The 24,422-nt window shown below is 36.8% G+C and overlaps 1 protein-coding gene across 3 annotated transcripts in view; it reads right to left on the reverse strand.

The window, feature by feature from the left end:
- The window catches only part of prima1 (proline rich membrane anchor 1), an 87,922-nt gene that overhangs the window by 46,974 nt on the left and 16,526 nt on the right, over positions 1-24,422 (reverse strand). For all 3 annotated transcript variants that reach the window (XM_084090789.1, XM_084090787.1, XM_084090788.1), the window contains exon 3: positions 21,159-21,291. In XM_084090789.1, coding sequence (XP_083946915.1) covers positions 21,159-21,291 — 133 coding nt within the window. The remainder of the gene's footprint in view (positions 1-21,158; positions 21,292-24,422) is intronic.

Genomic DNA, 24,422 nt, shown 5'->3' on the forward strand with positions numbered 1-24,422 from the left:
ACTCAATCAAACAGACTCCAACCTCTCCACTAGGGGTGGAGCCGAACCCGAATACGGTATTCGGAAAGGCACAAATAATGTGTTTTTTACGAATACTTATTTCGAACAAATACTTTAAAAATATTTGTATTCGGGAACAAGAAAAACTTTATTTCAAAAAGCTGCGTTTCCTGACCGGCGGTGCTGCTGATGTGGTGGCTGTAAATCCACTTGTTGATAAGAAAGGAGGAAAGAGCCACATATGGAAATATTTTGGATTAGGCTAATGTCACGTTTTCATACGGGGCCGTTCACATAGCGCGTTTTTTGCGCGTGCAGATTTCAAATGAGCGGCGCGGTTGCATAGCAACGACAGACGCCACCAGAGAGCAAGCGCTTGTGGAAAGGAGAAAGCGGTGCGAACTGCGCTCTCCATGATGACGAGGAAGTATCAGCAAATAATTAATTGATTTCTAGCCCTTGCATTAGCTTTATATTTATGGAGATGAGAAATGAAATAAAAAGCCGTCATTATGTTATTAATATCAGTCCGTCAGAAAAGCAGTTCGGCTTATTCTTGGCTGGATAACTCTTAACAGGTTTAAAAAGCCCTTTTAAAATGAAATATGAATGCAGTTTTTGGATTAAATAAAAGTACAGTCAAGTCAAATAAAACACGTTTTATCTCCTGTATAGTTTGGTAACACTACAATAAGATACCATTCATTAACATTACATAATGCGTTGTCTAACATCAACACATTGAGTGAACAATATATTTTTACAACATTAATTAATGTTTTGAATGTTATTTAATACAAACACTTGATTGGTCATGTTTGTTCACTTCATTCATTGTGCATTAAATAATGTTAACATAAATAATGTTAACTTTTGATTTTAAAAATGTATTTTTAAATTAACCCCAAGGAGAATAATTACGACATTATATAGGCCTAACTATTGTTTATTGTTAGGTCATTTTATCTAATGTTATCTAACAAATGGAATCTTATTGTAAAGTGTTTTTAATACTACAGTTTCCATCTTTGTAACCGATACACTTTAATATATGTAAACTTAATCTAAATTAAGCTTTGGTACCAAAATTGGTACCGAGAACCGTGGATTTTCACTGGTATTGGTACCAAATACTAAAATTTTGGTACCGTGACAACACTAGTAGCTCTGTTAGCTCGGTAATTTAGACAAGGCTGTTGACAGAGTAACGTTAACGTAGGTAATGGCTGTTATGTTATTATTATTTTTTTCAATGACATTCGTTGTTACATGTTCATTGCTGGATTTAAGGAAAAACATCAACCAATATTGCATATCCATAATTATTATAATTAAAGAATACTTACACTATAACGTAAATTAGAAGTGTAACGCAAAAAAATGGATTTTTACACCTATTTAGAATTTTACTCAAATACAAATACAAATACAAATACAAATACTTTTCCCCCCTCAACAAATACAAATACAGATACAAATACCGGCTGCTTTGCACATCCCTACTCTCCACAATGGCCAAGACCAGAGAGCTGTGTAAGGACATCAGGGATAAAATTGTAGACCTGCACAAGGCTGGGATGGGCTACAGGACAATAGGCAAGCAGCTTGGTGAGAAGGCAACAACTGTTGGCGCAATTATTAGAAAATGGAAGAAGTTCAAGATGACGGTCAATCTCCCTCGGTCTGGGGCACCATGCAAGATCTCACCTCGTGGGGCATCAATGATCATGAGGAAGGTGAGGGATCAGCCCAGAACTACACGGCAGGACCTGGTCAATGACCTGAAGAGAGCTGGGACCACAGTCTCAAAGAAAACCATTAGTAACACACTACGCCGTCGTGGATTAAAATCCTGCAGTGCATGCAAGGTCCCCCTGCTCAAGCCAGCACATGTCCAGGCCCGTCTGAAGTTTGCCAATGACCATCTGGATGATCCAGAGGAGGAATGGGAGAAGGTCATGTGATCTGATGAGACAAAAATAGAGCTTTTTGGTCTAAACTCCACTCGCCGTGTTTGGAGGAAGAAGAAGGATGAGTACACCCCAAAAACACCATCCTAACCGTGAAGCATGGAGGTGGAAACATCATTCTTTGGGGATGCTTTTCTGCAAAGGGGACAGGACGACTGCACCGTATTGAGGGGAGGATGGATGGGGCCATGTATCGCGAGATCTTGGCCAACAACCTCCTTCCCTCAGTAAGAGCATTGAAGATGGGTTGTGGTTTGGTCTTCCAGCATGACAACGACCCGAAACGCACAGCCAGGGCAACAAAGGAGTGGCTCTGTAAGAAGCATCTCAAGGTCCTGGAGTGGCTTAGCCATTCTCCAGACCTGAACCCAATAGAAAATCTTTGGAGGGAGTTGAAAGTCCGTATTGCCCAGCGACAGCCCCGAAACCTGAAGGATCTGGAGAAGGTCTGTATGGAGGAGTGGGCCAAAATCCCTGCTGCAGTGTGTGCAAACCTGGTCAAGAACTACAGGAAACGTATGATCTCTGTAATTGCAAACAAAGGTTTCTGTGCCAAATATTAAGTTTTGCTTTTCTGATGTATCAAATACTTATGTCATGCAATAAAATGCAAATTAATTACTTAAAAATCATACAATGCGATTTTCTGGATTTTTGTTTTAGATTCCGTCACTCACAGTTGAAGAGTACCTATGATAAAAATTACAGACTTCTACATGCTTTGTAAGTGGGAAAACCTGCAAAATCGGCAGTGTATCAAATAGGCTACTTGTTCTCCCCACTGTATACAGGCATGCAGTGTTTCCCCAATAATTTTTTTCAGGGACCCCTGTAGACCCCTGAAACTACTCGTGTCGTGGAGCAGGCATACGTGGTGTTGTCATAGCCTTCAGAAGCTGAGTAATAAAGCTCTCTGCCAGACCTGTTTTACACCATAAATATTTCAGTAATCAAAAAGCATGCCTAATTAATTGAAATCATTAACCTTATACAATTATTAAACTTATTCAACATTTGCATGTGAATATTTACATATTTAATTGCCAATTTTAAACAAAGATATGTCATGATAGCAACAATTCAAATTGAATAATTAGCCTATAGTTTTTAAAGCAAAGATGTCTGAAATATACACCATTACTGAATAATAACCCCATGAATTACATTAACTATTATATTTAAAAAGTGTTGAGATGAGATTTTGTGCCATCTATGATCAAGGGAATAAATTAAGGTTCATCATGCCCCATTTTTACCTGACCTAAAGCAGGTTAAATTTGAATCACAATGTTTTCTGTGTACTATATTTGTTCTATTTTTCTGCAAGCCTAAGTGCATGTGGCACTTTTGGACCCTCCTTGAGACACTAACAAAGTCTGGGTTGATAAACAGCAGCACAGGTTATCAAAGTGAGTTATTCTGCAGTTTAAATGACTTCCCGCAAGCCGTAATGGCTGCTAGACTTAAAAAGCTGCGGTATGCACCCGGCCTGTCCATTCTTTATTACAATTTGAAATATACAACCTGCCTGCAGCCAATTGCCTTCATAACTGCATTAAAACCCAGAGCTGCCCAAACAGCAGAGCATGCAGATCCAATCTGTTGAGATTTTGTTAAATCATGTTACATAGAGACTTATTGGTAGAGAGGGCCTGAGATAAAAGCTGGTTATGTCGAGAGATGGATGCTAGGGATACATATTTTGTAAAATACCAACATGAATATAAGTAAAGGTTTAGAATAGTTGTGGCATATGCTTCAGCATTCACAAAGTCAGGATGAATTGATGGAACAGATGTACGAAAAGCAGACATGAATGCAGCAATCAACAATGTTCAATAAGCTAATGGAGTACACTGATGCCAAGCAACCACGTCACCTCTAGAAAGACACGTCCGTACAATAGGGCTCAACGGCTGGCTTCCAGAAGTGAAAAGATGCCAGTCAGAATCTCCATTGTGAAAATGATTTTCAACAATACCTAATAAATATTTCAAGACACCCCTAATATAACTCAGAGGTTAAGTGCTAGCATGTGCCTATATAGAAGCCATTAGTCTGATTCCTTTTTTTAGAAAATCTGAATTAGTTTAAGTGAAATCCACTAAAAAGCCTTTTACCATGGAAACAACAGTAAAGTTGACAATGCAGTGACAATGTGAATCTCACTAAATTCACAAACTATTGAAATTTCTATCAAACTTCTAACTAGGAAATAACACAGCACAACAATGCAATAAATACTACGATATACACTACTGTGTATTGCTTAATATGTGGAAATTGTATAATTAGCAAGTTCAAAAGAACAGCGTTTATTTGAAACAGCAATCTTCTGTAATATGTAACCCTGGACCACAAAACCAGTCACAAGTAGCATGGGTATATTTGTGGCAATAGCCAACAATACATTGTATGGGTCAAAATTTTCGTAAATTCGTAATTAAGTAAAGATCATGTTCCATGAAGATATTTTGTAAATGACCGTAAATATATAAAACATTTATTTTTGTGAGTGAATGCAGCACAATCGCGAACATAAATGGACAACTTTAAAGGCGATTTTCTCAATGTTTTGATTTTTTGGCACCCTCAGATTCCAGATTTTCAAATAGTTGTATCCCGGCCAAATATTGTCCTATCCTAACAAACCATACATCAATGGAAAGCTTATTTATTCGGCTTTCATGTGATGCATAAATCTCAATTTGTGACTTGTTTTGTGGTCCAGGGTCACATATTGTCTTTACTGTCACTTTTGATCAATTCAATGATCAAAATTTTATTAATTTCTTAAAAAATAAAAATAAAAAAAATGTTTTGAACAAAATGTAAATTACAAAAAACTAAGTATTTACATAAAACATTATTTTTTAATGTTCTATGGGAAGACATGCATGATTGCATCTGAAGTCACAATTATTAACATACAGTACATATGGTATTCAAAGATCCTCCCATTTATTAAAGTGTTGTTAAACACATATAATTTCATTTTTATTTTCCACCAGAGATGGCTGGGTTTCAAGGCTTAGAACTTTGTGGAGATAATAAATGTGAATTAGATGAAAACGCTTCCAAAACCCAGTGTCGGCCAAGTTACTAAGTTACTAAAACTAATTAATTACTAGCTACTAATTACATCTTCAACTGTGTAATTCGATTATTGTACTAATAAATCTCTCTAAAAAGTATTACATTACTCCAGACAAACATATACTTTCTATATACTATCCCATATCAACCTTGACCAGTTTAACAATACAATGATAGACATGAAACTGCTCTTTTAATTCTTTCAAATAAATAATATAAAATGGCATAAATTATTCTTGAACTGACCAAAATATTTAAAGGGAGAAGGTTAAATTAAAAACATACAGTACATTTTAATGTTAGATGTTAAATATTGATGTTAAATTCACTATTGTTTTATATAGAATTGTTCTATAGAGTATAAAGTATTTAATGCAATTTCATCAGAAGTATACTGTAATTAAATTACAGTAAATTTAAGAGTAATCCCTTACTTTACTTTTTCAGAGGAAAAGTAATTAAATGACAGTAAATAATGACTTGGTAATGCATTACACCCAACAATGCCAAAACCCATAAAGTGTGCGGCTAGTAATTTCAACAGTAAACTCGCCAAAAACTTGAACAATAATGAACAAAAATTTGAAATACCAATACGAGAGATTCCACATCACATCAACGATTAGGTCAGGAAAAAATGAAAATGATCATGAGAAAGAAAACAACCTGACCTTTACAAAGCCCATCTCTACTGTCTGCAGATCTCTGGGGTCTGTCTAGAGGACAAGTCTAATTTCATAAACAGAGCTTGAGCTCATTAAAATTGACCTGTTTCTTCCAGAGAAATACACATATGAGATCGCAACTTGTTGAAGGCAGGCTGCTTTTGCAGACAGAATAAGATTTTCATCTGACTCATATTAAATGTCATTTGAGTGTGGAGCTGAGCTACGGCTTCAACATCCATCCCTTGATTGTGATAAATTGTGTGTTCTATCGATATGACAAGGCCATGCCTGAGCTATATTGTACATACATAGTGAACTGTCTCTGTGAAATTTAAATCAAAGAGACAGAATGACTGTAAACCTATTAATTATGATCTAAGGGGTGTTCATTTTCATCAGGAGTTGACAATTTTGTCAACTTGATTAATGCAAAAAAGCAATGATGCAACCACATCCACTGATGGACCCCTGGATGTGCACTACTGTTCAAAAGTTTGGGGTCAGAAATGAATTATTTTATTCAGGAAAGGGGGGCATTACATGGATCAAAAGTGACGGTAAAGACTTTTATAATTATAATAAAAGTTTTATAAAAATAATAGTTTCAAATAAATGCTGTTCTTTCAAACTTATCAACATGCATCAAATAACCCTGAAAAAAATAAATTAAGAGGCACAACTGGTTTCAACATTGATAAGAAATGTTTCTCAAGGATCACGTGACATTGACAGTAAAGCTGAATTTTCAACATACTACAATATGGAAACAGATATTTTAAATTAACAATATTACTGTGTTTTTGATTAAATAAATGTAGCCTTGGTGAGCAAAAGAGACTTTTCCAAAACATAAAAAAACTTTTGAATGTATAGTATATAGAATGTAATGTAATGCAATGTATAGTATAACAATTTGAAAGGGATAGTTTAAAAACACCAAAATTGTAATTTCTGTCTAAAAGTTTTTTCTCCCTAGTCCAGAGGGCCCATGGCAAAAAGTTGAAACATTCTTTAAAATATCTTCTTTTATGTTCTGCAGAAGAAGAAAAAGCCATACACTCTGGAACAACAAGAGGGTGAGTAAATGACAGAATATACATTTTTGTGAGAACAATCCCTTTAAATAATAATTAGGCTATTTGCTATGTTGATGGATTGAACATAGACCTAGTTTCATCCTCTTCAGCTTCTAGAAAAGATCTAGTAAAGGGCTCCAGATTGCAACCACCTTTTTTCTTGCCGGTGCGACTGAATTTTTTAAAATGTTGCACTGTTGCGACCACCACACTGCCCAGAGCTGCTATTTCTGTTGCATATGAAAAACATCAAACGCCAAACAAAACGAAAGCGGAATGAAACCACTTCTCATTTGAGCTGCGCAACATGGACAGTTTATCAGCTCGGACCAATATTAGACAGCGTAACGCGAGCTCAGAACAGGTTTACTCGCCAGTCGATCTCGATCACATGACACAGTTACTACACAGCGCTGGCTGGGAGATCCAGTGAAAAGCGTTTGAATTAAGCGCATTATTAATAACATTGCTGCAAGATCTAGTGAAAAGCATTCAAATTGCGGCAGAGAATTCTCTATTATAAACATCTCAACTCATGCTCAGTGCTTTACTGTCAAATGTGCATTTCCAAAAAATAAACGTAATATTATTAGTTACTGCACTTATTAGTGCAAAATAGTCATTTTATGATTAAATTACCTTTATGATTAAAAATCCCTTATCATTAAATTAGTCTGGAGCCCTGTAGTATTTCAAACCTTGAGCAACAAATACAGCTATACCTTCAAATGAATTCCACCAAGTCTTTTCAAGATTGATTAAATGTTTAGAGGTAGCTTGCGCTCATCTGTTGTGATAAACACAGTCTCTGTCTCTTGGGCAGGACTGATGAGACAATCCCGTAGCTCTGCAGGGGCCATCTGTCACAAGATGCCCCAGGCTGCAGGGCTTTCCTATAAAGACATCCTCTCGCTTTGCATGATTTACACATGGGAAAAACTCTGCCTCATCTGATTTTTGAGGGGTGGAGTGGGGAAGAGGGAGATGGGAAGAAAACAAGATATTGCTTCCCTCTGTCTTTCAGAGATAAACACTCGGGGAGAAATAAAACAGTCACATAATCCTTGGGTGCATATCGAGGTCACTTAAGGACTGGTCTTCGTCTATTCGACGCTTGACCGCTAGACAACTGATGAACAATTCGATGGAAATGGAAAATGTAGACTCGATAATGAACAGTCAAGAATCTCCAGGCAAAAATGCATATGACAGGTAAAAAAAGACTCTTTGGATTGATCACATCATGCAAGTCTTCTTAATTCACATACACTCTGTCTGGAAGTCTACTGCATACAATTACTGTTGATGCCTTTTCAGCTCAACAGTAATTTTCCACTGAGAGCTTGTTTCTGTCCCCCCTCCAACCTGCTAAAGGCTCATGGCAACTCCAGCAGTCGTGTGGATGTCCCTCGAGTCGTGTTGCTCTACTGCACCATGTGCAGATGCCCTGACAGTCGCCCAGTTTCTCTGTGGACCACTTATGTAACGTGCCAGGACGGGAAGCTGAAACTCTTTTATCTTTCCCCTGAATCAGCACTGAGCGTACTCACTCGCACACCCTCTCTCGCTCTGTTTCTGCTCTCTTTACCACCTTTTCTCACTGATGAACAGCAGCACCTGAGAGGTCCTCGTGGCCATTCCCCAGACATTTCAGTACACTGTTCGGTTGCCTGGATCTTACGTGACCTCTCCTCTGAGGTCGACAAATAAATCCTGTGGGAAAACGTGGGCCGAAAATGTCTCTCGGCCTGAAATAAATGCTGATCTGGATGGAAGTTAGAAAAACAAGTGATATCTTATAGAGCCATTCTCTTCCTGTGTACAGTAGATGCTGTAGATTATTTATACTGCAGTGACAGAGATTAAGCAATTATTGATTCAGCCTTTCCTATTTGATTTGGAAGAATTTAAAGTTTGGTAAGAGACATGCTGTGATGAGATGAAAATTAAATGTAAAATGTCAACAAATTATGTTGTAAATATTTCTATAATGTGAAATAAAAATGAGAAGAAATCTGTGCAACTTCCTTTTTTTTAGGTTTGGATGCAAGGTAGGCAAAAAAAAAAAAACATTTCTTTGAATACAAAGAAAAATTATTATACACTCAAAGGTTTCCTGTTTGGTGAGCAAATTTGTCCTTTCTTGTTGAAAATATGCCCAAAAATATCACTGCAGTACCAAAAACAGCCACATCCTCACCTCCAAATGTGGAACTGGGTCCTCAATAATACATGATGTGTACTACACACATGGCGAAGAGCTACACAAAACATTACAGGTAGAGGTAAATATTTTATAACCTTTCTCTTTGGAATATGCATCAGAATGTATTCATTTCCTCTGAAAATAAACAGAGCGGGCTGAGATTGTTGCCAATGGATAATGTACTGTAAATGATCTGTTATGCAGTACATGGTAATGTCCTCATCATATCTTAATAAAGTGGACATAATATGTAACCATTTTTTTCAAGATGTCATTAATCATATTAATCAGTAATTTATCACAATATCACAATTCATCTGTTGGCACGACTGATCCCCGTTCATAAACCCAACGTAATTTTCTTTACCTTTTGTTTACAATCACTATCTAGACAACTGTCCACAAATGCTACGAATGTTCACAAATTTGACATCTTTTGAAATGTCTAGGGGTTTAGCTTCAGTATACGGTCTCTGTTTTATGATAGACATGCTTATGCAACAGTAATATAGTAATTCCTTCAAAACATACAACAACTGTGCACATATTCCAAAGAGAGCAGAGAAGATTTGAGTTTGAGTTCAGGTATGTCATGATTGTGGCTTAAAGGGGGGCGGTGGGTGGGTCTCACATGGGTTAAGCAAATGTAGAAGTTAATAATAAAAAACAAAACATTTGATTGAACTGATGTTTCCATTTTTCTCTTCTAACATGACAATCAGGCAAATGTATTAAAAAAATTAGAACCGTGGTAATATTTTGTTTGTTTTAAACATTTAAGCATGTTTTCACCAGTATTGTTAATTGGTGATCATGATAAAATCTGTAATGTTTTGTGGTATTAGTTGGAATGTCTATCTTTAAAAAAGTTCCATATTTTTTAATAAAATTACAGAAATCACTATATCATAAAAATTTCACAAGATGGTTAAAAAAATATATCAAAATTAACATCAAGCTGGTACCCTCATGTAAAATAACTGTCAATCCCTCACAGAGCGATTATTTTAGGTCTTTATATCCATCCTGTTAGGAATCTGGTTAAGTTTCTTGTAATTTCTTGTAAAATGTAAGTGCCTGAGCTTAACCAAAGCATTTTTATGAAAGTCTTGTACACTCTTTGAAATTACAAGTTTTTTTTTCAAAAGTTAGAAAGTTCAAAAGGTACTGCATAACAGAAGTTGCCCAATAGTACAACATTTAGAAATGCCTAGAAACGTTTATCATTCTAAACTAATACACTCAAATATTAAATATTAATAAGAAAAGTCATCCATGGTGTATGTGCACATTTTTACCCTGGGGATAAAAAAAACAAAGGCTGATAGTTCATCATTTTGCAAATACATTTTACACATTATCATAGCACTATTGTTATGAACGTTAATATTACAAAGGCAATTTTAGCCTTCTTAGCCCCAGTGTCTCTTAGAGCACTTTAAATCCAAGCCTGAGTCTAATTAGCATTTCAAATGTGACTTAAGTTCACCCAAAAAGTTATTTTAGGATGTATTGACTGTAACTATGCATGACAGCATTTAACAGTGCTGCATGTTCAGCAGAGCAAAGAGAAGAAAAAAGACAGCTTGAAGTTGTGTTTACACATCCTATCCAGACTGAGGGTTCTGAATGTCCATTTGTTTAGAGTCTTCGTTATCATAATTGCACTAAAGTTCAATGACCGGGATGCTTTATCATTCGTTTACAGCAGTCAAAAATTCACGAAGCACCCCATTTCTCTCCTCTAAGATCTATTCTTCACTATATGCACTGAGCAACTGTTCAACAAAACTGCTTTAGCTTTCCCCTCCAGTGCCTCTAATTCCATTAAACTCATTACAATAAGTGAGCCGCACCGGTCTTCAGCATGCAGAAGCCATAAAGCAATGATTGGGGTAATAATCCGAGCCTTCACTGGGACATTTTACCGAGTGTTTGAAGCAGCACCATTCGCGGTGCATCGGTCATTGGGCATAGCTAAATGATGTGTTCACATGCATATAAAGGAAGGCATTAAACATGTCTCTCTCTCTTCATTTTGGCAGACTGGGCAAGCTCATTAGCGGAGAAATAGCTGCCAGCTGGGTTTTCCTTTGGGAGTTGGCTTCCTTATACCAAGTTCTCAGGCAAAAAAGAGGCAATGTGTAACAAACGAATTTACCAAGTGAAATGATTCCAAAACAGAGAGCTCATAACAAGTCCCCATTTAATAGCCAGGAGGGGATGTTCCACAGCTTTCATAAATAAAAGATTAATTTCCAGAAGACTGGAATGTTTTAACATTAACAGCTTGGATTTCACCTCCACTTAGTTTCACTTGAAAATCTGAATAGTATCAATTTAATGAGAGTAGCTTCAGGATGACATGAACCAGGCCAAATATAGTCCAGCGACAGTTACCACATGGATTCTGGTTGTTGTTGTTGTTGTTGTTGTTTGGGGTGAAGCAATCAGTTCTGGCCCTGGATGCCAAATGGTCAATAATTAATGCAGTAATTTCTCTCCCTTTTGGTCATGAGAATAACCTGTTTATCACGTGCATGAGACTCACATGAGTTGTGATGTTTTATATATGATATCTGTTGGTTGCCTCCTGTGTTGACCCACCAAATACAGAGTGTTGTGGTTAAGGGTCAAAACCTCTAAACTTATAAATGGCTGGATTGCTCATGACATCATAAAAAGTGAAGCCACTGCACCATTATTGGTATTCCAAAGTATTTCCTTACATTCTATCCTAGTAATTAATAGGAAACCATCTGAACTGAATGAAAACATTACCTAGCAAGTCAGCGTTTTTATATCTGAAGTCTCCCTGTACATTCTTACAAATCAGGAATTTCCCCTACTTATTAAAAGATGAGTCTTCATTATAGCAGCGGATATCAGATCAGCTGACAGATGAGATACCTAATTTGTTAACAAATTTTAAAATGATTCTTCTGAAATTTGCAGATTTATGCTTTGTAAGGCATGCACATACTTAAATCGCCATGTACATTTATTTATTGTTGTTATGTAATTATGTTATACAATATTGATTTTATTCATACAGCAACTGTAAATCATTCAACAGTGTTTTCATTAACAGCATGTATTTCAAAGCAGTAAAGATAACGACTTAAACATTAGTTAAATTATAATTAGATCATCAATATATGTGACCCTGGACCACAAAACCAGTCACATGGGTCAATTTTTTGAAATTGAGATTTATATATCACCTGAGAGTTGAATAAATAAGCGTTCAATTGATGTATGATTTGTTAGGATAGGACAATATTTGGCCGAGATACAACTATTTATCTAAAAAATCGAGACATTGAGAAAATCGCCTTTAAAGTTGTCCATCTATGTTCGCGATTGTGCTGCATTCACTCACAAAAATAAATGTTTTATACACTCTAAAAAGTTTTACTATGATTTACTCAATTTTTTTGTTGAAACATTTTTACACTTAAAAATATTGATTAAATTTTAAAGCAGTGAAATCAATTACAATACACTGTATGAACTGAGTAAATGTAAGTAAAAAATTAAGTAGATTTGAGTAACTGCATCTGGTACATTAACAAATAAAATTGAGTAGAAAAAATTGGGGAAAAACATAAAAAAACCCCTATATTTATGAGTAATATTAACTTATTTATTTTCTCTAAACCTTTGTAAAATAGTATTCCATACAACCGGTATACATGACATTGGCCTTTATTGTCGATGAGTAACGTTACATCAATACAGCATATTTTACACTGTTTTAACATATATACAATATTGCCTACATTTAAACTCATGTAACAAACATTTTAGAAGTAAAAATGAAGGATTTAAACATTCAGGTAGCCTAATTCATGTGTAATCAACCGGTCAGTTATGCAATTTCCACCGGATCAGCGCTGGTTCTCGTGCCGGAGATGGACTTGCGCTCTGCGGGTGAACTTCGAACTTCAGACCACCGCCCTGCGTTTCACTCATATCCGAAAGATGCTGCGACTCCATAACCTGCCAATAAACAAAGAGTGCACAGTTCTGAGAACATTTTATCATTCAAATTAGTTATATTCATTATCTTTAGGAATAAAGTTGTGTGTTTTATGCAAGCTATCAGGCATCAGCGAAAAGACAGACACTCGTTTAGGTGACTCACATTGCCTCCCATTATGTTGTTTTGCATTAAATAAAATGATTTAAAGCACAGTAATGATTTTATAAAATAAAACAAAATAAAACATACACACACCTGAATTTCACAGAGGAAATGCATCAGTTCTGCGACGCTGAGAAGAGAAGAGAGAACTGTTCTGGAGTCTGGAGAGAGTTCAAACAGCCCGTGGCCCCGCGCTCACTCAACCGATGAGTTGTCCTCACATCAGAGGGTGGGGGAGGGGTGCATTGTTTTAATTGAGTAAACTTACTCAATTTCTTAAGAGTGTGTTAAATATATTAATAATATTGAAATATAGATAGAAATTATAGATAGAAATTTCACAAATATATTAAGTGTATTATAAATAAATAATTGGTTAGTCAAATACTAAATTCTTTTAGTGAAAAAAAATTAAATATAACGGCAAATTTTAGATGAAATTAACTGTTGGATTTTTAGTCAATTATTTTGGTATGTTTAACTCAAACAATCAAGTAAATGATGTTCAGAGATTTTATTAAGTTAATAAAGTTAAATATTACTGTGATATTTACTAAGCCTCAGAATTATTTTTTAGAGTGTATATTTACCATTGGAAATTTACAAAATATCTTCATGGAACATGATCTTTACTTAATATCCTAATGATTTTTGGCATAAAAGAAAAATCGATAATTTTGATCCATATAATGTATTGTTGGCTATTGCCACAAATATACCCGTGCTACTTGTGACTGGTCCAGGGTCACATATACGCTTAATTCAAACTGTCATGCTAATAAAAAGCTGAATTTGAGAATTTGACAGATTCCAAAATCTCCAAGAGTCTGAAGTGGATGTTGGCCAACAACAAAATAGGAAATAATACACACTTCACAACTTATTCAGAGAAATAAAGAACTGAATATGGATTTAAAGATATGAAGCTTTATTTCCAAGCATTTACACTGTCACTCCGAGCAAGATGATGCAGGGTAAACCTTGGATTTGAATGCAATTTAGTGAAATATAACAATCAGCCTTTTATTAATTGTAATATTTATTGTATATTCAAATCAATTTATGCTAATAATCCCAGATATACGTTCATGCTTAATATTTCCTGCATACAGAAATCTATTTTGTGTTAGGTCGGTTACCTGTGTCAGTAGTGTGCCCATAGGTGGAGCGTATGTAAGGCTGGGCAAGGTTTTATCCTTCCCCTGGCCACGGACTTGAGACTAGCATGGAATTTTCTCACTCAGACCGCTGACTGCTGCTGCTTCTGATTGTATTTAGAGGCAAAATCTGTCCATAACTACTGGTCTAAGATCAGTTTTCTCCATAATAATAGCATATTGGCAAAAGAGATTTGGGGTTTGTGCTCTTGAGAACGTCAAGGGTTTCTATTTACAACGTGTTTTTGCAGCATTGAGCAATGCTGATGATATCAACTCCAACAGTCAGCAAGGATGAAACATCTAACGATTTATTATGAACCTGAGCCAACTCACTTTTGCAAATTGCTGTTAATCCTTAGTATATTTTACAATCAGCACCCACAAACTAGAACGGTTAAAACAAATATAAGGAGGAGGAATGTTTGGTTGCTGTTAGAGCTGCACGATTAATCGTTAAAAGATCGCTATCTCGATTCAACCCCCCACGCGATCTTAATCCTGCATTTCTACGATTCTGCCAATGATATTCAACGAGATAACGCGCTGGGGTGGAACGGATCACACTAGATTCGGTTCGGCACGCATGTGATTCGCGGATTAACTGCTAAATTTAACCATCATTACACGAGGCGCGTGCCAGAAAGCGCTCGAATGCAGAATTGATTCCTCTTTTGCGTTTCATTGGACACATAAACACAAAATTGTCAAAATACCGGTCTAAATTGACGTCTCGACAAGTATTCTCTCGTTTATGTCATATGTGAACAGCTGAGAAAGAAACGGGTATTTGTCAGGTTTTTTCGGTCTGTGCAGTCGGTCTTAACGTGACAGCACACACTTTTTAATGTAGTAGCTATCGAAAAACTTCAAGTGAGCTGTAAATAATAAATGAAAAGTAAAGTTACTATAAACTTATCTCAATTAAATCTCATCTTAAACTGCAATATGAGATGGTTAAAAACAAAACTGCTCAATCACAAAGTACCAGCGGCCAGACGAAACAAACGTCTATAAAAGCAACGCTATTCAACGCAACACCATACCCAAAAATGTTGATAGTGTTTCTTGCTAAGAATCTTTAATAGGTCTAGCCTGGCATAATACCTTTGAATGTTGTCAATGTTTAATTGTCATTTTTTATTTATTTAAATATTACATTCTTTTTGTTTACTGCATTTATTTAAATTTGACTGATGCAAGAGTATTATGTCTTATTTTGTTTCTATCTTGTTTGGTGATGGTAATGTTCAAGATTTGTAGATCTTTAAAATAATAAAGCTTTTCAGAATCGTGAGAGAATCGTGATCTTTATTCCAAGCAAAAAATTTGTGATTCTCATTTTAGCCAGAATCGTGCAGCTCTAGTTGCTGTAACACCTGTAGCAATAAATCCTAATAATAAATGGTCAAAAGTTCCAATGACATGCTGTACTACTGCAAATAAAACTCCATGATATAGCTCAGTGGCTCTCTTGTGTCTAACTTCTCATTATGGCCAGGCTTGACATCTTATGAGATTTTATTACATCTCATCTCATTGACAGGTTTTCACAATTTGATGTAGCCAAAATTGTTTTGAGTTAACACTACAGCTCATAAAAAAATAGACAAAAAAGTGTTGAAGCTACTGCAGAAAGTGATATAGTGATATATATTAAAGGTCCATTTTTTCCCATAAAAAATGCTGTGACACTAACCTGACAGCTTTTATGATTACCTAAAAGAAAAAGAGATATGATACATCACAATGTAAAATAACAATAAATCTGTGAAATCTATGTGTTATTGTAGTATTGCCCTGGGTGTTTCAAAGAGAGTCTGGGAGCCTCTTTCCTTTTTTGCTGTGTGAGTGATTTGGGCTGTCTGAGGCCATTTCCCTGTCTGCAGCTGATTTGACAGGCCTCTCAGGTTTCCCTTGACAGCATGTCACTGGTACCAGACCAAAAGAGCAGCTTAAGTCTGACACACCACGCAATGCTTTCTACTGCGCCATCAGTGCAAAACACATTAGGGTTGTTGCGATAACCGCAATATCGTAATACCGCCATACTGAGAAACCAACTGCAGAGGAGTGCAAGCAACCGCAGCAACTGCGATGTTTTGAAACAAGGTAATAAGGTTATGAAAAAAGAAAACACATGAACATCGCATATAAATAAGCAAATAATTATAACAATAGTGAAGAATGTATTTTTTCTGCCAACTGGCTCATTTTTACTTAACACTCCGTGTATAATTTTGATTTGCACAGAGGCTCCGTAGATTTGCATTAAAGGGATACTCCACTTTTTTTGGAAATAGGCTCATTTTACAACTCCCTCAGAGTTAAACAGTTGAGTTTTACCGTTTTCGAATCCATTCAGCCGATCACCGGGTCTGGCGGTACCGCTTTTAGCATAGCTTAGCATAGATCATTGAATCGGACAGGACCATTAGCATCTCTCTCAAAAAAATGACCAAAGAGTTTCGATATTTTTCCTATTTGAAAAAAAACTTGACTCTTCTGTAGTTACATCGTGTACTAAGACCGACAGAAAATGTAAAGTTGCGATTTTCTAGGCTGATATGGCTAGGAACTATACTCTCATTCCTGCGTAATAATCAAGAAACTTTGCTGCCGTACCATGAGTGTCAGCAGGCGTAATGATATGACGCAGCGCCTGAAAATCTAAAATTTTGAGAGAGATGCTAATGGTCCTGTCCGATTCAATGATCTATGCTAAGCTATGCTAAAAGTGGTACCGCCAGACCCGGAGTTCGGCTGAATGGATTCGAAACGGACAGCGAATGAGAGAGAAAGCTCAACTGAGCAAGTGTGATTACCAGAGCATGTGAGCGGAGTGGAGCGGTGAGAATCTCCGCTCATCGCTCACGGAACTGTTCACCCCTCCGCTCCCCCGCTCAAAGCTACATCAGGCCGCTCCGCTCATTATCGCTCAGCGCTCAACGAGGTTTGCTTCGCGCTCCACTCAAATCGCCCCCCGCTCGCTCCAAAAAAGGAAAAAAATCTACATGTATATCACTTTTAGCTTAGACCACAGCCTTACCTCCTAAAGAACTAATGAGTAACAACAACATTTTTCAAATAGAAATGTTTTATTTCAAATTACAGGCCTATGTAAGAAGGAATATAGCCTACACAAAAAGTCCTGTAAAATTAAACGAATAAATGGGCCTAATAATCTAAATAAAAATTATATAAACAAAAATATGATACATTTTTTAAAAGTAAATTAACTATAAGGCCAGAATTTTGATAAGTGAACTTTTGCGCAACGCGCACGATTAAAATTTAAATTGGCTTCCATACACACAAACTGCTGTAAAATTAAACGAATAAATGGGCCTAATAATATAAATATTATTACGGACGACACAAATTCGGCTAAATAAAACGAACCATTAGGTCTACTTGAATGAAAAAACGAATTTGTTTGAATATTACGCTATATTTAATTTATACTTTGTTACAAGTTACCGTATTCAATTTGCTAACCTTTTGTTTTCTTCCCAGCGTGTTCGCGTAGCTCACGTTCATGTTTTCGAGAGATGTGTCTTTTGAGATTCCAAAATGAATCTTTGCTGACTGAAACGATGTCTCCACATTCGTTTTCTTGTACCACATTATCATTGTTAGTTAGTTATATTAATAGTACACCTGACCTGTATGACTTCTCATTTTCCTTTTTGAAGTAGCCTACTTTTTGAACTCCATTATTGAGCCGAGTTTTGACTGAAAATAGTCTACTGTTGATGACTGTGCAAGACAGATGGATCCTGGTTTAGGTTTGACTGAGCATGCTTCAGACTCGTGGTGTGAGCGGAGCGAAATTGGAGCGAAAATTGGAGCGGGAAATAAGGCGACGCTCCGTCCTTTTAAAAATGCCGCTCTGCGCTCTGTCCAAGATCCGCCCGCTCCCGCTCCCCGCTCGCTCCCGCTCCACTCCGCTCACATGCTCTGGTGATTACCTACAGTGAGGAAAATAAGTATTTGAACACCCTGCTATTTTGCAAGTTCTCCCACTTAGAAATCATGGAGGGGGCTGAAATTGTCATCGTAGGTGCATGTCCACTGTGAGGGACATAATCTAAAAAAAAAATCCAGAAATCACAATGTATGATTTTTTAACTATTTATTTGTATGATACAGCTGCAAGTAAGTATTTGAACACCTAAGAAAATCAATGTTAATATTTGGTACAGTAGTGCAGAGGTCAAACGTTTCCTGTAGTTTTTCACCAGGTTTGCACACACTGCAGGAGGGATTTTGGCCCACTCCTCCACACAGATCTTCTCTAGATTAGTCAGGTTTCTGGGCTGTCGCTGAGAAACACGGAATTTGAGCTCCCTCCAAAGATTCTCTATTGGGTTTAGTTCTGGAGACTGGCTAGGCCACGCCAGAACCTTGATATGCTTCTTACAGAGCCACTCCTTGGTTATCCTGGCTGTGTGCTTCGGGTCATTGTCATGTTGGTAGACCCAGCCTCGACCCATCTTCAATGCTCTAACTGAGGGAAGGAGGTTGTTCCCCAAAATCTCGCAATACATGGCCCCGGTCATCCTCTCCTTAATACAGTGCAGTCGCCCTGTCCCATGTGCAGAAAAACACGCCCAAAGCATGATGCTACCACCCCCATGCTTCACAGTAGGGATGGTGTTCTTGGGATGGTACTCATCATTCTTCTTCCTCCAAACACGTTTATTGGAATTATGACCAAAAAGTTATATTTTGGTCTCATCTGACCACATGACTTTCTCCCATGACTCCTCTGGATCATCCAAATGGTCATTGGCAAACTTAAGACGGGCCTTGACATGTGCTGGTTTAAGCAGGGGAACCTTCCGTGCCATGCATGATTTCAAACCATGACGTCTTAGTGTATTACCAACAGTAACCTTGGAAACGGTGGTCCCAGCTCTTTTCAGGTCATTGACCAGCTCCTCCCGTGTAGTTCTGGGCTGATTTCTCACCTTTCTTAGGATCATTGAGACCCCACGAGGTGAGATCTTGCATGGAGCCCCAGTCCGAGGGAGATTGACAGTCATGTTTAGCTTCTTCCATTTTCTAATGATTGCTCCAACAGTGGACCTTTTTTCACCAAGCTGCTTGGCAATTTCCCCGTAGCCCTTTCCAGCCTTGTGGAGGTGTACAATTTTGTCTCTAGTGTCTTTGGACAGCTCTTTGGTCTTGGCCATGTTAGTAGTTGGATTCTTACTGATTGTATGGGGTGGACAGGTGTCTTTATGCAGCTAACAACCTCAAACAGGTGCATCTAATTTAGGATAATAAATGGAGTGGAGGTGGACATTTTAAAGGCAGACTAACAGGTCTTTGAAGGTCAGAATTCTAGCTGATAGATAGGTGTTCAAATACTTATTTGCAGCTGTATCATACAAATAAATAGTTAAAAAATCATATATTGTGATTTCTGGATTTTTTTTTTTAGATTATGTCTCTCACAGTGGACATGCACCTACGATGACAATTTCAGACCCCTCCATGATTTCCAAGTGGGAGAACTTGCAAAATAGCAGGGTGTTCAAATACTTATTTTCCTCACTGTACGTCTGTCCTTCTTCAGGTCAAGTCATATATTTGTGAAAAAAAGTTTGCCATTTCCGAAGAGAAAAGCAAAATCTTTGTCATAGCATCATGTCAACGTTTTGGGCATTTCCCATGAATTGCGTCAGTGCTGGTCAATAATTGAAGGATCAGCTTCAGCGTTAATCTGGCGATGCATTGCTGGTCGGTTGAGCCTTAAAATAATTTCAACACATAGTTTCATTAATGAATGAATCAGCATTTTTGAACGTATTAGTTGAATGAATGGTTTAATGGACTCACTCACCTAGTATGTAACCTGCACTGACTGACGGCCTAGAAAGCGGAGAGACAAGCAGTGCTGATACTGGTGAAATATCAGCAGTTTTACAAAGACTTTCGTCCAGTCAGAGTCGATGATTGGAACTGTTATACATATAGCCCAACAAGCTTATTGTCAGGTTTATGTTCTGTTATGTGGACCCTTGTTTAGACATTCTGTTCGGTTTCCATTAGTTCCTGTTTCGCCGATCTGTTTAGTTTCAGTGTCATTGGTTACTGATTATATCCTCGTTTGTTTCTATAGTTATAGGTCTAGTTTACTTTCTTTTGTACAACCCATGTTTACATAGTCCTGTGTTTCAGATGTTCTTGGTCAGTTCTCGTTTATGCATTGTGTGGTTTGCGTTATTCTCCTGCGGGTTCATTCAGAGTGTTTAGATTATTAATAAAGCCTGTTTTGTTTATGAATCTCATTTGTCCTCCTGCATGCTGATCACATTGTAATACTCATTGATATAGTAAAAAAACAATATATTTTTAAATGTTGATAATATCGCATATTGCAATATATGATATTAATAAAGGTATCTGAATCTGAATCTGAATATTGAGCAACTCAAAATCACAGCAAGGGAAATTCCTTCACCATTACAGAGGTGAATAAATCATTGTCATTGTTTTTCCTAATGTAGGAAGACAACAGCTTCATGTCAGTTCAACTAAAACAACATTCACAATTCATGTTTCAGATAAGAAGATATCATCTTCTCAGCCTTCTTATCTTGTTACATTAAGGAAGCATGAAGCTGACACAGATAAAACGTTAATGGAATCTTCTTTGTTTACCTGTAGGCTTTAAAAACGTAATTGTCCATACTATGAAAGTCAATGTTTTATATTGACCCAATTATCACATTTGACTCATTTTTTACATGTTTCTGAGAACAATGACAAGTAAAATCAACTAAATTAACACATTTGTCATAAAATATCTAAAACTATTGAGTCTTACCTCTTGATGGCCTTGTAGCAAATGATGACAGTCAGGAGGAGAAAGACCACAGATGCACAGCTTACTGTCCCCAGTACTAAGATCTCCATCTCTCTCCTCCAGGGTATTATGGGGGATACAGTGGAGGGAGCCACTAGAAGAGAGACAAAGTGTTAAAAAATAGGGCTGGGTTAAAAAAATTGATTTCTCGATTATAATCAATTCTCATTTTGAAGAACCGATATTGATTCTTAAATCCCAAGAATATTTCAGTCTCTGCTGTTTTCAGCTGATGAATTAAAGATTTGTATCGTACCTCCCCTCCCATCCAATAAATCGCAATAAGCTTTGTGATTTGTCAATTCTGATATGAAACAAAGGATCAGATTTTAAATTCATGGCATGACAGATCACGCCTCAGTTCAAGCAAAGTATAAAATAAATAAACATGAATGAAAATCAGAAGGTATGTTGAAAGACGTCAATAAAACAGCATGAAAACAATGTCACGCAAGCCATACAAAACTCATTAGCCAGCTGGTAAAATGATCTAGAGCATTTTGCTAAATATATGCACTACATTGCATATTAATTGTATTTTTACTTAACCTGTTCTTCAATATTTATTTCTGAATAAATTCGACATGATTTTATGACAGCACCATTTAAATATTTATTTAAAAAAAAAAAAAAAACAGAAACTAAGAAAATGTATTTTATAATGTTATTATAAAAACTCCCTTATGTGCAATTTAAATACAAGTAGCCAACAAATCAGTTAATTTTAACCTTTAACATTATAGTGATGTACCAACTAGGGTTCCCTGTTTACACCATTAGTTCATCACGGTTTTGTTAAAATGAGATGAAAATGTTCAAGAAGAACTGATACGCACACTGAAAACATTTCAACAAGTTTTATATTTGGAAATCAACAAACAACAATTAAAATTAGCATCTCTATGCATCTCTTTTTTTAAGCATACACAATCAATTATATGACCGTCGTCAATAGCAACGCATTATAACACAGCGCACATCTCTTCTATCACCACAGACGCGCTCTCTCGTTTCATTAAAATGCCATTATAAATGAGGTTAGTGGATAATTCAGCAGCAAATGTTATTATAGTGAAAAAAAAAAAAAAAACATTTAGTTTGGAACAAATAAAAGGTAAAATGTTCCACATTGCTCTTTGTATTGTTATAAAATACATTGATGAAAAACAAATGTATTTACATATAAATGAAAAGAAATGAACTTTTTCATGAGGCAACAACATTTGATAGACAGGACAGAACAAGAAAGACCATTAATAATATTAATATTTTATTGGGCAAAAGTATTATAGGCCTAATATGAAAGGCTTCAATAGAGTGCCAGAGCGCATCCCGTGCGCAGAATGATGTGCTTGAAGCAACATTGAGTCAGTTCGCATTGAAAAGTTCAGAAAACAATCATTAAATTTTGAACGATAATACTAATCATCAGGACATTTTATCGTGGTTTATCGTGAAACCGGTAATCGTTCCATCCCTAATCGATATTGAATTAAATTTAATCTTATCGAATTGCAAGCTTGTGAATTAAAATTAAATTGAATTGTGAAATTTGTGTCAATGCCCAGCCCCATTTAAAATTTGCATTGGAAAGCTGTTGCTGTGAACCTACATCATGCTGTCAAGAGCTCTCCATGCAAGTCAAGCAAGCCATCATTAAGCTTCAAAAACAAAATAAATCAATCAGAGATATAGCAGGAACATTAGGAGTGGCCAAACCAACAGTTTGTGTGGTAGATGATTGCAGGATCCTTTCCATGGTTAAAAAAACCCCAAACAAAATGAACAAAAAAAAACACCTTCACAACATCCAGACAAGTGAATAACACTCTCCAGGAGGTCGGTGTGTTATTGTCAAAGTCTACAATCAAGAAAAGACTTCACAAGAGCAAATACAGAGGGTTCACCACAAGGTGCAAACCATTAATAAGCCTCAAGAATAGGAAAAAAAACATTTAAAAAAGCCAGACCAGTTCTGCAAAATAATTCTTTGGACTATGAAACTAAGATCATCCTGTGCCAGATTGACAGGTATGGAGTATGGAGAAGGAAAAAAAGTATGGAGAAGGCTTGGAACAGCTCATGATCCAAAGCATACAACATCATCCGTAAATACGGTGGAGGCATTGTGACACCATGGGCATGCATGGCAATTCCAATGGCACTGGGCCACTGATGTTTTTTGATGTTGTGACAGAAGAAAGAAGCAGCCGGATGAATCCTAAGTGTATAGGGATATACTTTCTGCCCAGATTCAGCCAAATGCAGCAAAGTTCATTCAAGAACGGTGCTTCACAGTACAGATGGACAATGACCCAAAACACGCTGCAAATGCAAAGGAGGAAACCAAGTCTTTGGTGATGTCCATGGGTTCCAGACTTCAGGCTTTGGATTAGGGATGTGCACGATTAGTCGACTAGTCAACTAAACGGTACAGCTGCTACTAGTCGACACTGAAAACAATAGGTGATTACACAGAAAAAAATACACAATATTTTATCGTTCAAATTACTGCCGGGCGCGTACCGTAGAAAAGGATTGAGGCCGGTGGCACGAGTGTTAATGAACGTCACTGCGCACCAGTCTGGAGTCCCAGGAGCTCCGAAGGATAAGAGGAGGAGTAACGACAGTGGAAGACGAGAGAAGACCAGGCCTGGGACATTTAAATTGAGTTTCGTCTATGTATGGGCGGCAGTCGGCCAAGAAGCACACGCCGTTTACTTTTGTTTTATTTATTTTAAAACTTCCATTTACAGTTCACTGGTTCCCCATTCTCCCCTGCACCTTGAACTGTGTTACATTTATATTTAAAAGCATTTTAAATAGCACATTAAAATATAACACTTGGAAAAATAATACCTTAAGAGGTAGGGCCTAATCATTTTACCTCAGATCCCATGCGTTTTTTGTGTGTCAGTCACAGAGAGCACAGAAATGACCGCTCAAAAGACAAACAAGGTGCGGGAGTATTTTGAATTAGAAATAAAACAGAAAAGTTTTATGTAAGCTGTGCCATTTCAAATAACCATATTCAGCACATGCACGTAGATGTGATAGCCGAAGCAAGTAAATGCCCATCGCGTATTCACTTCAACTCAGAAAAAATAACTGAGCTTCAGAATCTCAATCAGAATGAGCTTTATTCGCCAAGTGTGCTGCGTTTGGCGGCATTTATTATATTGATTCATTGATTAAATGTTTCAAATGGATCATATATACACACAC

Source organism: Abramis brama, assembly GCF_963993115.1.
Source record: "Abramis brama genome assembly, chromosome: 18".
NCBI classification, from domain to species: domain Eukaryota; kingdom Metazoa; phylum Chordata; class Actinopteri; order Cypriniformes; family Leuciscidae; genus Abramis; species Abramis brama.